The following is a 15,197-nucleotide window of genomic DNA, read 5'->3' on the forward strand; positions in this document are numbered from 1 at the left end:
ATCAATGAACTGAAGAATGAAAATGAGACCTTAAGAAAGGAAATAAAAGAAAGGTAGGAGACTAAAAGATTATTGGAGGAGAACAAAGAGCTCTTGGAAAAGCATTGAAAACAGAACCAAGGAAAAGGAAGAATGGATCAATATTCTTGAAGATACAGAAATAGAAAGAACCAAAAGAGAAAAAGAAAGAAGTGTAAAGGAAGAATGGGAATATACTTAGACAATTATCAGACTCCATGAAGAGAGGAAATATAAGAGTTATACACATTCCAGAAGGTGAGAGAGACAAAGGATCTGAGAAATTATTCAAGGAGATAACTGAAGAAAACTTCCCAAACATGAAAAAGGAGACGAATATAGACATACAAGAAGCGAGAAGAACTCCCAATTACCACAATGAAAAGAAAACTACAGCAAGACACATAATTGCAAAGCTTGCAAGAGCCAAGACAAGATAAAAATAATGAAACTGGCAAGGGGGAAGAAACAGATAACCTACAAGGGAAAATCAGTAAGGTTAACCTCAGACTTCTCTGAAGAAACACTATGGGCAAGAAGAGAATGGAGTAACATATTCAACAAACTTCAACACAGCAAATTCCAACCAAGAGTACCTTACCCTGCAAAGCTCTCCTTCCTCTATGAGGAAAAAATATGGACATTCTCAGACAAACAGAAACTCCAGAAATTCATTACAACTAAACCCTCACTCCTAACAATATTACAAGAAGTCCTAAAGACAAAACCAACAGAGGAATGATCAAGAAGAACAGAATAAAGGGAGGAATAAAATCACAAAAAAGATAAACAAAATGGCAAATACCAATGCCAACATATCAATATTAACTCTAAATGTAAATGGATTAAACTCATGAGTAAAAAGACACAGAGTAGCAGGCTGGATTAAAAAACAAAATCCAAACTTCTGCTGTCTCCAGGAAACACATTTAACCACAAAAGATAAACATAGGCTAAAAGTAAAACGTTGGAAAACAATCCTACAAGCAAATGGACCAAAAAAGAAGGCAGGAACAGCCTTCAAATTAAAAAAGGTAAAAGACATAGACAGACACTACATTATGATCAAGGGGACAATACATCAGGAAGATATAACATTCATCAACATATACTCACCAAATGAAGGAGTACCAAATTATATTAGACAATTATTATCAGCTCTGAAAACAGACATTAAAGAAAATACATATATAGTGGCAGACTTCAACACCCCACTCTCACCAATGGACAGATCAATGAGACAAAAAATAAACAAAGACACTAGAGCCCTAAATAAACACACAGAACTCATGGACTTAACAGACATCTATAGGACACTGCACCCAAAAAAATACAAGTACACATTTTTCTCAAGCACACACAGATCATTCTCCAGAATCAGTCACATACTGGACCACAAGACAAACATCAACAGATACATGAAGATCAAAATCATTCCAACTATCTTCTCGGATCATAAGGCATCACTAGAAATAAATCATGAAAAGGAAACAAGGAACCCTCCCACTTCATGGAGATTGAAATCCACACTACTAGAAGACCACTGGACTCATAAGGAGATCAAAGAAGAAATTAAAAAATAGTTTGAGTTGAATGACAAGAAGGACACCACTGTCCAGAATGTATGGGGTACAGCAAAAGCAGTAATAAGAGGAAAATATATAGCAATACAGGCTCACATTAAGAAACAAGAAAGAACTCAAAGAAACAACCTAATCTCATATCTTAAAGAGCTAGAAAAAGAACAACAACAACAACAACAAAAACCCTAAAGCTAGAAGAAGAAAGGAAATCATAAACATCAAAGCAGAAATAAACAAAATGGAAATTAAAAAAAACATTGCAAAAGATCAATGAAACCAATTGTTGGTTCTTTGAAGAAATAAATAAAATAGACAATCCTCTAGCCAGGCTCACAAAGAAAAAAATGGGAGAAAACACATAAAAATGGGATTATAAATGAAAGAGTAGATATCACAACAGACTTGATTTGATCACAAATCAAGATTTGATTGATCAGATTTGATCACAAATCAAAAGAATAATCAGAGATTACTAGGAACACTTAATGCAAACAAATTCCACAATCCAGAAGAGATGAATAAATTCCTAGAACTATATAATCATCCACATGTGGATAAAGAAGAAATAGAACAACTAAACAGACCAATTACAGCAGCAAAACTGAAGCAGTAATCAAAGCACTCCCCAAAAACAAAAGGCCAGGACCAGATGCCTTTAAAACTGAATTCTACCAAATGTTCAGCAGTGAATTAGTGCCTATCCTTCATAAACTCTTTCAAAAAATTGAAAAAGTAGGAATAGTACCAAATACATTCTATGAAGCCAACATTACACTAATACCAAAACCAGCATGCCATGTACTTGACTTCCTGAATGAGGGGGGCACTGGGAACTAGGGACAGAGTCAAGCAGTCATGCTTGCTTTATAACTGAACACATTTATTTTCCTTTTCTCTTGCTTTTTCTGCTCTGACTTGCATCTTAGAACTGCTAGAAACAGGACACATGGGAGGAGAGACGTGGAGACACATGTAGAGACACTTGGAAGAGACATGAGAGTGAGGGACACATGGGAAGGCTGCTCCTGGTCATTGGCAGAGATAATGGCAGCTATTATCTTCATGTGATAGATTTTTTTTTTAAGATTTACTTATTTATGCATACAAGAACTGGGGTAGAGGCCAGAGGTGCAGGAGGGTGACAGGATTCACCAGAGACAGACGGGGAGCAGAACAGGCAGACTGACTGAAAACACTGCTGAGGGGGGCGGTGGGTGAGACAGGAGAGGTCTGCTGCACCATTCATGTGACAGATTTTCAATTTTGAATCTCTCCTTCTGTCCCAGCTATCTGGGATCAGCTATCTGGTTCCTTGCCAAAAGGTACCTTAGGCTTGGTACCTCTGTGGCACTGGCTCACACTGAGTCTATTTGGCTGGGCATCTGCCTATGAGGGGATGAGTAATTTTCTCAATTTTGTCACGTGAAATCATATCTTCTAGTTCCTTCTGCACAATAATTCTGTTAAAAATTTTTCATGGTAAGAGTCTGCTTCCTTTGCCTTTGTTAGTGCAGATGGCCAGATCCCTTTTAGAGCATGCACCCCTTAACAATTTGGAGTCTGGGGTACTCTTCAGTCACATGCTAATACTTCCAGTTTATGTTTAATGAATATATTAACATGAATATATATCTGTATTTATTCACTTAATATTATATAATATTTCCTCAAGACAATAACGAAAAGAGGACACTTGTATTATACTCCATTTTATGAGTAAGGATAAGGAATTACGTTTTTTTTTAATTCTTGATATACTTAGTACACATGGTTTCAGTCTCCACTGTTGAAAAATGACTGAAGAAATGGTCAGACAAAAGCACTGACACTTCCTTGATCAAGATATTCATAAAGAATAATACATAATCTTATTTTTCACAAGATTTTCTCTTTTTCTCTAAATTTGTTCAGTCTTTTAACCATAACCTCTAGACCTATTTCAATAGAGTCCTATTCTCAATCTAATGTAATAACAAATGAGAATTTGTTCTTTAATTAATAATTAAATTAGTTATATAATTTAGTTAATTAAAACAACTGAACATAGGGCAGAGAGAAACCTATATGGTGACCCATTACCCGTTTCATTTCTGGAAATAGATAAGCTCAAATAACTAAGTTCTGGCTACTTAAAAGTTTTCATACTCACACTTGGTGAAATGTATTTATCATCATCATCAATTTCTAATGGAACAGCAATCAATTTTTGGAATGCCTTCTTCATTTTTTCTCGATCTCCAACAGCAAAGTAACTAAGAATTAGGTTGAAGCCTGCCTTCAGATTTGGTGCCATACTCATTATGTGCTCAAATGAATTAATGGCATCTGAATACTGACCAGTTTTAATAAATGTAATTCCAATGTTCTGCATAATTTTAATCCTAAAGAAGAATAAACACGGATTAGTTTTAAAAGTCTTCATTCTTTAGGATAGCAGTTAAAACATTCCAGTTTCCCTTTTTCTTTCCTACTTTGTTTTATATTGTTAAAACTTAATGAGGTTTAATCATAAATTTACAATTCAGAATACAATTCAATGATAGTTGCTACATTTATACAATTGTGAAACTATATGAACATTCTTATTTCCACCACCCTAAAAGGAAATCCTGTGCCCATTAGTAATTGTTCCCTGTCCTTAACTCAAGACCTATACAACCACAACTCTACTTTCTGTCTCCCTGAATTTGCCTTTACTAGGCATTGAATATAAATGGAATAATATATGATATTTTGCGTTTGGCCTCTTTAAATTAGCATAATCTTTTCCAGGTCCCTCCACATTATTATGGCATGTTTAACACTTCATTCCTTTTTTATTGCCAAATACTATTCCATAGTATGGATATACCATATTTGTTTATCCATTGTCTGTTTGATGAACAATCTGGATTGTTTCCACTTTTTGGCTATTAGGAATAGTGCTATGTACACTGGTATATAATCCTTTGTGAAAATGTAAGTTTTCATTTCTCCTGGGTAGATATCTAGGAGAGAAATTGCTAATCATATAGCAAATTTGTGTTTATTATTATTATTATTATTTAAAGATTTATTTATCTATTTATTTATTTATTTATTTGTTTGTTTATTTTATTTATTATTTATTTATACAAGTGCTGGGTACAGTCAGAAGTGCGGGAGGGTGAGAGAATTCACCAGAGCCAGAGTGGGGAGCAGAGCAGGCAGAAGGACCGAAGTACACTGCTGAGGGGATCAGCGGGTGGCAGGAGAGGTCTGCGCGCCATGTGGGACCCTCCTCCAGTGACCAGGGAGCAGCCAGGGATCGAACTGGCGCTGCAAAGGCCGCGGGCAGCTTCGCAACCCAGCGCTCAACCACTGCGCCACCGGGGAGGCCCTATTATTTTTTTAAAGATTTATTTATTTATGCACACAAGAACTGAGGTACAGGCCAGAGGTATGGGGGGGTGAGAGGATTCACCAGAGATAGAGTGGGGAACAGAACAGGCAGATTGACTAAAATACACTGCTGAGGGTAGCAGTGGGTGAGCCAGGAGAGGTCTGCTGCGCCATGTGGGTAGCTCCCTGGCATGGGATTGAACTTGTGCTGCAGTGGCTGAGGACAGCCCCATAGGCTACATCTTAACCCCTTGCGCCACCAGGGAGGCTCAAATTTGTGTTTAATTTTTAAAGAAACTGCCTAGTTATCTTCCAAATGACTACCATTTTACAATTCTATTATCATGGTGTGATATTCCCACTTTTGCTATGTCTTCAATACTTGCTATGGTTTGTCTTTTGATTATAGAAATTCTAATGGATGTGATCACACCTATTGCTAACTAGTCCTCAACATGAGGACTAGTCTCTGATCAAATCATGAATACTGACATTTTCCTAGCTCTTATGGAATTTTCCTTTGTATGGAATGTTAATTCTAGTCTCTTAAGTAAAATTATCTCAAGTATTCCTCTTTTGTAAAGCAATTCTTTTTTTTTGTTGTTCGCAGAAGGAATGGAATATAGGCCAGAGATACGTGGGGTGAGAGGATTCATCAAGACAGAGTGGAGAGAAGAACAGGCGGATTTACCGAAATATGCTGCAAAGGGAAGTAGCAGGTAAGACAGGAGAGGTCTGCTGGGCCATGTGTGGGTAAGCTCCCTGGCTAGGGATAAAACTCAGGCCATAGCAGTGATAGCACTGAGACTTAACCCCTAGACCCCCAGGGAGGGCCTGTAAAGCAATTCTTGAACATTCTAGTTTTTAATAATTATTCTCTCAATTACTATAGCACTTCGATTATTATTTATTAAGCACTTAACATATATCTCTAACACTGAATTTTATTTATATAGAATATATATATTTTTCTAAAACGCTCAAATTCTTGGACTCATTTGTGTTAAAAAGTACCTAAGAGCATTGTGTTTAACAAGCTAGATATTTGTTGATGATAATGAATTATCATACATAATACAAAAACAATTATCTTGAAAGATGAATTTTTAAATAAATGATCACAGAGGAATTGTACTGTGCCTAGGAGAAAGTATGACCAGTAAATATTCTGAAAACTTCTCATGTTCCCATTGTTAAAGGGAAACTTTCTGTTTCTGTTCCTGAAATATTATAGGAACAGAAAATATCTGTTTTCCTCTCTTCTAAGACATAAAAATAATTCCTCCTTTCATAAAGAGGTCTTAATTTCCAGCTTGAGATTCCAAAGTGAGAGTTCTGAAAGACTGCTGTTTTGATTTGTTTGACAGTAAATTCTATTATGGTGTCAACTGCCTTGTAGCTTAATTTATTTCAACTGATCATAATCGTTAATCTTTTACTTTAATCTTTTACTTGTCATTATATGCTATTTGCAGGTAATCACAAAGGAAACAAAACACTATAGATATAAATTCTTCTCATGTATAAATATTGCAAATCATTCAATTTTTACACCTTATATTGTTTCTGAAAAACAACAAAGTTTTACTAACTTACCTCATTTCTTTATGAACACTTGGAATTTGATCTAATGCCATTCGGTAGAATTTAATGGCTTTGGAATAATTTCTTTGTTTTAAATAAATATTTCCCATATTCACTTTCAATCTTCCTAATTAAAAAACACAACATATGTATAATATTCAATTTTTCACTTTTCCTGTGATATTTCAGATAACATTCATTCACAGTCTTTAATGCTTTTCTCAGTTATGAACCTTTAATCACTAATTGAAATTCTCACTTAAAGAATTTATATTGCTCCCATGTATTTACACACTAATCTTCTGTGAAGAAAAGGAACTTAAGACAGATGGATTCCTAAAATTAAGACTAGAAAAGAGTTGATTTACACTATAAAACTGGAGTTGTGATCTTCTAAGACAAATACAGGACTTAAAAATTATAAGACATTTTGAAATTAATTAACACAAAGTCACAACACTTTAATGTATTAAAGAAAATAATATAATTTAATACTGTTATCAAAAATTATATAAATGCTAAATAAAATAGTCTCATAGGAATATATGAAGGAAAGCATGTTTTATGGGGTTACCATTGTATATTCTACTTGTGATAAAAGAATATATTATCCACACCAACCCGTATTTCTTCCTTTGTATTTATATATTTTTTTCATATAAACAATATTTCATAGAAATTATGAGAAATCATAAAGTACAAAAATGTAAATTAATATTACAAAAGAACTATACTTATTAGAAAAACTCATTAAACATACCTACCTGCATTGCTAAACATCTTATTTTTCACTATAACTTGATATGTGTTTAGTGCCTCAGCATACATTTCATTTGCTGAATACTGACTAGCCAAGTTGAAAAGAACCTAAGGAAAAGAATTACAAAAAAACACATAATGATCATTTTAGGCCTCTTCTGCCTATTCTTTTCCTAGAGGTTAAAATCCTACAACAAAGTATAAACATATTGTAAAATTTTCTGGGAAGCCTGCTCCTGTTCAAGCAGGCAAAGGAGCAAAATTCTCTTCACATGTTCCATCCTGTACAGGATTCTGCTGCTTGAAGATAAAGTCCATTTCTTGCAGTACCATGTAATCAGGTATTTCGGAAAACAGCAATAGTCACATTTAGGCACAGCCACCTTGGTGATCTCTCTGAGGTCAATAAAAGTCCTTTACCCAGCTTTTGCATCACTGCAGTGAATTCATTAGGAGGGAAAAAAAATTTTTAAGACTGCATTGCCTCTCCCTAGCATCAGCATATCCTTGGGGTCAGGACAATTTAGAACTAGAAACTCCTCCTATCAAGTATAATTACATCCTTAATGTTAATGAGTCACTCTTTCTACTTATATAAATTAACCTCTGTGTTTATTGTCACAAAGTAAATCTGCTGAACTGCTTACAGATTTGAATCTTCATTTCGATTATTTAAATAAACTCTAACTACACTGAGACTTATTTTCAGTTAACAAATTAGCTCCTTATGTAAAGATACCAACCAATCAGGAAAGAAAGTAATCAGAAATAGGTTGCATTCCAAATGAATCTGAACATTTAAAAAGAGCTGTCCTCTAAATTTAACTGTAATTTACAACACTGTCTTTCTAATTTAGGTAGTATTTGCCATCTCAGGGAGAGCTACAAAGAATGAACATGTACTGTAAAAGTTGCTGGTAAGAAAAGGAATACGTAAGATAGTGGACTAAATTCTATGCATAAATAGAAATTACACATTATAGAAATATCTAAACATTAATTGGTATAGTATTTCTCTATACTCAGAATTATAATTTAAATCATTAAGTTAGAATTAATTGTGTTCCTAGAGGTTTAAAAGATAACCATCATAAATATATCCCTAACAAACAACTCCATGGAATTTAAAAATATTAGCTCTAAATAGTAAACATATAAAAATTCTTCTTACTCAAAGTTCCAAGAGTTCTTTTTTTCCATTTGTTTAGCATATGAAGACTTTTCCCACTGAAAATATACCCATTTAAACAGTAATACAAACATCAAGGAACTATACAGATGTTGCGAGAAATTCATTACCTTTTTTTTACTTCCCTCAAAGAATAATATCTTACTTACATAGTTTGAAATTCTTGAAAAATCACAGACCATGAAGTCCATATTAGAATTTCATTAACCATACTGAACAAAGCATAAATTTACCAATCTTCAACAGAGTAACTGGAATGGTGTGTTTGTAAGTACTTAGCAAGTTATTAAAAACAACTAATATAGTGTCTCATGAAGTAAAGATAATAATTAATTAATCCAATTCTGGGCACCTCAAGCAGAAAGATTTTTACATAAAAGAAAACAAGAAAGGAAATATTTCTGGAATTTACAAATTCTAGCCAAAATAATTTTACTCAACAGGCTTTACATTATTCATATTATGAACATATTGTAAATGCTGAGGTAATCACACTCCTCCACACACACATACTGCATAGGCTTTTTAAGAGTGAAATGCAAAAGTATACGCTTCCTGAGGGTGTATCAGCCTTTCAACCCCCAATAATAACCAAGGAACCAGATAAATAGCACTTTAACACTGGATATCCAGCTTTCCATTTCCAAAATTCTGTCTTCAGAAATCAAGGAAGTGGTAAGACTCCAGCATTTCCCCTTCTCTACACACACACAGCATCAACATAGTTTTATGTATTTAACTGAGGAAATTAAAAGTCTACCCTAAAGAAAACCAAAAAGTTCCTTCCCCACAACTTTCCCCTTCAAAAATGAACTCAAACTGATGACTGTTGGAATAGTTCTCATAGAGAGAAATCTGTTAGACTGATGCTGGATTTGAATCCTCACTTTGATTATCTAATAAACTCTATCAATGACACTTTTATTTCAGTCAACAATACTTACTGAGTAAGTTAAATCCAAATTGATATTTTCTGGAGTTGTAACTTGTTCTCGTTGCCTCACCAGGACTCTCTCTTTTCTTCCTGCATCTTTTGCCTTTTCTAAGGCCTGAAATCAAGTTTACACTTAGTAAATTCCTTTGAGCAATCATCATAAATATATTATGTATTTGGGGATATCTGCATGAAGCTTGGTTGGATGCATTATTGGTCTTTGGATCCCCACGATGTCCTGCTACCCTGTTGTACTCTTACCATAAACTCCTTTGAAAACAAAGAACCCGAGTATGTGTTTAAACTGGTGCTTACCGCCATAAAATGCTGTGTGATTTTTTGTTCTAACTGAAGAACATATGAAGGATAAAATAGTACATTTGCCACAAGCTAAGTTTCTTTACCACCATACTTTCTGCCATGTTTTAGTTCTTTTTTCTTCACAACTTCTGAATATTTTTTTAAGAATTAGATAAAAAAGCACCAGTTCTACAATCAGTAATAACAGCTTTTATACCGAACTTATTTTAGGATTTTTTTTAATTCTAATTAAGTTTTTCCAATCTATTTTTAAATTTAAGTAATTTAAAAATTCTTCTGAAATATTTCAGGTTATTTTTAAAAATTTATTTACGTACTTTCAACTGAGGTAACATTGGGGTATCCCCATCAGGTCCTCTTGCCTTAGTGCACTCACCAGAAACTCACTCATACTCCACTACCATAAACATTTATTATGCTTCCTCCCTCCCTATTTTTCCCCTCTCCCAGCTCCTATCCACTTGGTATCTCAGCTCTATAGTCAGCTATTAAGGGTTAGTTTTTCAGTTTATCTTTAAGTAGTCTTGATCCACTCATCCGTTCTGGGGCACTTAGGGTTGTTTCCAGTTTAGCTATAATAAATAGTACTGCCATAAACATGGGAATGCCAGTTTCTCTTCAAATTAGTGTTTTTGATTTTTTTTTTTGACAGATGCCTAGGAGTGGAATCAGTGGGTTGAATAACATGATTAACGTTTTGAGACACTTCCATATTGCTTTCCATAAGGGCTGGACCAGTTTGCATTCCCACCAGAAGTGGAGGAGGCTTCCCTTTTTTCCACATCCCCGCCAGCACTTGTTGATTCTGATCTTTGCAATATGGGCCATTCTTTAATGGTATTCATTAATCTGTTAAGCAAATTACGAAAATTTTATTTCTATAAAACAATGAAAGTAATGTGAACAAAGCACACTAAAAGGTCAGGTTTAATTAAAAAAAAGCAAGTTGAGAGTCTCCCTGGTGGCACAAGGGGTTAAGCACCACACTATGAAGTAATCCTCAGCCTCTGCAGCACAAGTTCGATCCCTGGCTGGCCAGGGAGCAACCCACATGGCACAACAGACCTCTCCTGTCTCGCCTGCTGCTCCCCCTCAGCAGTGTATTTCAGTAGATCTGCCTGTTTTGCTCCCCACTCTGTCTCTGGTGAATCCTCTCACCCCCTCCCCGCCCCCGCATCTCTGGCCTGTACTCCAACTCTTGTATGCATAAATAAATAAATCTTAAAAAAAAAAAAAAAAACAAGTTGGACTGCTAAAAACCAAGTCATAATTTTGCAGTTTATTAAGGAAAAAATATTTTTGGGTAGTGAGGCTTAAGTAAGAAAAGATCTCTTGGTACTGTTGGTGAATCATGGCAGCTATGCCTCTTAGCAGGCTATAAGCCTAATCCACCAGGCTTCAAAATTGAATCAACCAATATATTGGAATTTTTTTGCCTCATTGAAATGACCAATGTCAAAAATTACAAAATCAGCAAACTGTTATGGCATTGAAGCTTATGAAGCAAGGTTACAACTGTAGGTTCTTGAAAATAATTACTTCAGTGAAAATTCAATGTCAAAACAAAAATATCTATACATGTTTATTTGTGTACACAGATTAAAAACAGACATATGTACGCTCACATCATAATCTTGAATCCTTTTAGGTTATGAACTTACCAATTTTAAGTCTCCACAACTATTGGCAACACAGCTTTCTTCTACCAATTCATTTACTTTCTTCTCTAATTGTCGAATCTTTTCTTCTGGGCTATTAAAGAAAAAAATCAGATGAACTTTGAATCATTCAATTATGAATAACATAGACTAAAATCTAATTTACTTTTAACACTCTCCATTATGTGCATTTAAACGTCAGTAAGTCACAGATAAGACAAATGTGTAAATGGCTTTGAAGAACAAATGTATTGATTAATAACAACATTATATAATTATTCACAACAGTAGTAAAAATATCAATAGCTAACATTTATTTAGCACAGTGCAATTTAATGCTGAGCTAAGTGCTTTACTCTAATTATGTCCTTTAACCTTCATAATAACATTGGAAACAAGTACTATCATTCTCATTTTACTGATAGAGAAACTGACATTTAGAAAGTATTATGCTCAAGATCACACAACCAGTAAGTTATACCGCCAGGATTTAAATCCAAGTAAAGTAACTCTAGAACCTGTGCTATTAGGTTAACATCCCAAAATGAATGTGGATTCTTTTAATAAGATCCTATGACAAATGAAAATTTTACTTATGGTTAGGAAAATACCACAAAAGAGAGAAAAGTTATTTACTACCAGGTAGGTACTAGAGAGAAGATTTCTAACAAGATGAAGAAGTTTAAAAATCCTGACTCCATTAGTAAAAAATACAGTATCTCCAACTCAATCACACTTGAAAAATAGCATTAATGTTGTTTTGCAACCACTAATACTCTGTACATCAGTACCTAAATAAAATTTTACAACAAATATATCAGAAAAGATATAAGTTCCTTTAATTCTCTATAGGGACTTAATAAAAGAATAATAAATTCTTTTATTTAATCTATTATTTATAGGAATAAATTTAACAGTATAGCGTTGCCTATTTAATCATGGTCTTTGAGACTATAACTCTTACTAGTTTATAAGGATTACTGAATCCTACCTGAACAACCCATATAGTAGACAGTGGTTTTATAAAGGTTACAATGAATTCTACTTTCTAGTTTTCTGAAAACTGAAATAAATGTCTTTTTATGATGCTTACAGATTGTTATTACTAAACCTAAAATAACAACACAAAATTTTAAAGCTAAAAACCTGTATCAGAACTTTATAAATAAACCCAAAGTAACTACCTGCTCTATCAAATGCCAGGAAAATGAATGTTGGACACCTACAACATAGGAGCCTGCCAGTAACCCTTCTTCCTTGTATGCAGTCTAATTAAGATTCTCATTCTCTGGTCAAATGTTGGGTTTAGTAATGCATATGTGATGCATTTCTGGTCAATGAGAAATGAAGACACATTTGGGCCTCCCTGGTGGCAAAAGGGGTTAAGTCACAGCACTATGAAGCTATCCACAGCCACCGCAGCACCAGTTCTATCCCTGGCCAGGCAAGTGACCCACATGGCACAGCAGACCTCTCCTGTTTCTCCCACTGCTCCCCTCAGCAGCGTATTTCAGTAGATCTGCCTGTTCTGTTACCAACTCCTCTCACCCGCTGCACTTCTGGCCTGTACCCCAGTTCTTGTAGCATAAATAAATAAATCTTAAAAAAAAAATGAAGTTATGATTTATTTGACCTAGTACAATCCACTCCAGTTTTATCCATGTTGTCACAAATGGCAAGATTGCATCTTTTTTATATTTGAGTTCCCTTATGTGTGTGTATGTGAGGCATCTTAATACATTCATCTATTGTTGATAGTATAGTAATCAACAAAGGAGTGTATATATCCCTTTGAATTAGTGTTCTTACATGCTGAAACACTAATGGTAAATCTATTTTTGATATTTTGATAAGCCTAGATAATGTAGTCTATAGTGGCTGGACCAGTCTATGACCCCACAGTATACAACAGTGTACAAGGGTTCCCTTTTCTCCACAATCTCACCAACTCTTATTTCTGATCATTTACAAATGGTCCATTCCCAAATAACAGGGTGACTTCATTCACATGTGGAATATAAAGCAAAAACAAAAAACAAAAACAAAAAAACCAACAAAAAACAAATGAACGGATAAAACTAAACCAAAACAAAGTCTAGGAATCTGAATGCAGAATTGAGACTACCAGAGGGGATGGGTGGTTGGTAGGGGTCAACTGAAGATGGGATCCAATTGACCTTTTTGGAGGATGACTCTTGTGCTTTGTGCTAAGTGTGGTGTAGTATCATTCATCTTTACCCTTAAATCATATTCCATATATAAACTATTATTATCTCAACAAAAATAATAGTTAAATAATGCAAAATTAATAAAGTGAGATTGCATTATTAAACTTATTAAAGTAATTGTTTCATTAAAAAAAAGAAATGAAGACACATTTGCTTTGAGTAAAATACTCCTGGAATAACTGCCTTTGCTTTTTACAAGGAACCTAAGACATTGAAATTTTCTGATTCTAGGCTTTATTAACTACACGGAGATTTTGAACACTGAAGGCTCACTTGGCATCATAAGGATGGGCAGACTCTTGAGAAAAGTTAAGAGAATCAAAAAGAAGCTGAGCCAGAAATGATGTTATTGAACCATTAAATTAGCCATTTCTACATTTTTTCCTCCTCCAGATTTCCTGCTATGGAAGATAATAAATGTTCTTATTGCACAGGTGATTCTTCTGATGTTGACTTCTGTTGTTGGCAGCCAAAATAATCCTAAATGAAATAATATTTAAATAATACAACATACTTTTATTACCAAATGCACTATTGTTAACAAGGATACAAAATAAAGTGATGTTTTTACAGAGCTTCCTTGTTAGTAAAAAAAGGGAAATTAGTAATTTCTACAATAAGCCATAATCTGGGTTTAAGAATTAAAGTTTTAAACATTTATTGTACAGAAGCAAAATAATGTAATGGTTAAAAGAATGAAGTCTGGAAATAAATATCCTTGGTTCAAATCTCAGCCCTAACATTTGTAAGTGTTACCAAGGTAATATCTCTGTATTTCACTTTCTCTCTCTACCAACTGATAATAATAGTTAAGTCTTATGTAAAATACTTTCACAGTGCCTGGCACACAATGAGTACTCAGTAAATGTTGCCTTCTATTTGTAAGCTATATATATCAATGGTATTTAGATACCAATAAATGTACGCAGCTGAACTTATACCTTGCTTTTCAGTATAGCCAGTAGCACAAAACTAAGTTAATCCATAAAAAGTTAAATTTCTTAATATTAATATTAATTTCTTATATGTTCTCGGTTTTTCTTTATAATATCTTTTTTAAATAACCATATATAATTATATTTACAACCCCATATGGCCATCAAGAGATTCAATATTGGCACCTCAAAAAATTAGGCATTAGTCAAATAATACTACAATTGCACAGAACATATATGTCTGTTTTTCTTAAACTTAATTCTTTTGCTATTTCTAAGAACTAGTTTGACAACTGTTCTGCTGGTATGACCTTTTAAATGATTTAATAATTATGTATTTGGAAAATAAAAATAAGAAATAATAGCAATACAACAACAGCATAAGAACACACATACCTATCTTCGTTTTTGACTTCCAAAGGAGGAGCAGGGCCCCTTGATTGACCAAGGGGGTCAAATGCAGAGCCTGAGACATAATATAAAAGTTCATATTAAATTTAACCCAGCATGAGAAATATAGGGACTACACCTGAGGGACGAAATCAAATACTACCCCAAAATGAACAACAATCTATGAAAATAAATAATTTAACCAGCATGCTGGAAGAAAATATAAAAAGTTCATTTA

At 34.0% G+C, this 15,197-nt stretch overlaps 1 protein-coding gene across 3 annotated transcripts in view; it reads right to left on the reverse strand.

Moving 5' to 3' along the window:
* Window positions 1-15,197, reverse strand: part of IFT88 (intraflagellar transport 88) — a 156,565-nt gene that overhangs the window by 116,514 nt on the left and 24,854 nt on the right. For all 3 annotated transcript variants that reach the window (XM_037527358.2, XM_037527361.2, XM_054701801.1), the window contains 6 exons: window positions 14,966-15,035; window positions 11,410-11,500; window positions 9,438-9,542; window positions 7,310-7,412; window positions 6,558-6,672; window positions 3,751-3,982 (listed from right to left, as the gene is read on the reverse strand). In XM_037527358.2, the coding sequence (XP_037383255.1) occupies window positions 3,751-3,982; window positions 6,558-6,672; window positions 7,310-7,412; window positions 9,438-9,542; window positions 11,410-11,500; window positions 14,966-15,035 (716 nt within the window). The remainder of the gene's footprint in view (window positions 1-3,750; window positions 3,983-6,557; window positions 6,673-7,309; window positions 7,413-9,437; window positions 9,543-11,409; window positions 11,501-14,965; window positions 15,036-15,197) is intronic.

The sequence above is a fragment of the Talpa occidentalis genome, unplaced genomic scaffold (assembly GCF_014898055.3).
Source record: "Talpa occidentalis isolate TD23 unplaced genomic scaffold, MPIMG_talOcc4v2.1 talOcc4.5, whole genome shotgun sequence".
NCBI classification, from domain to species: domain Eukaryota; kingdom Metazoa; phylum Chordata; class Mammalia; order Eulipotyphla; family Talpidae; genus Talpa; species Talpa occidentalis.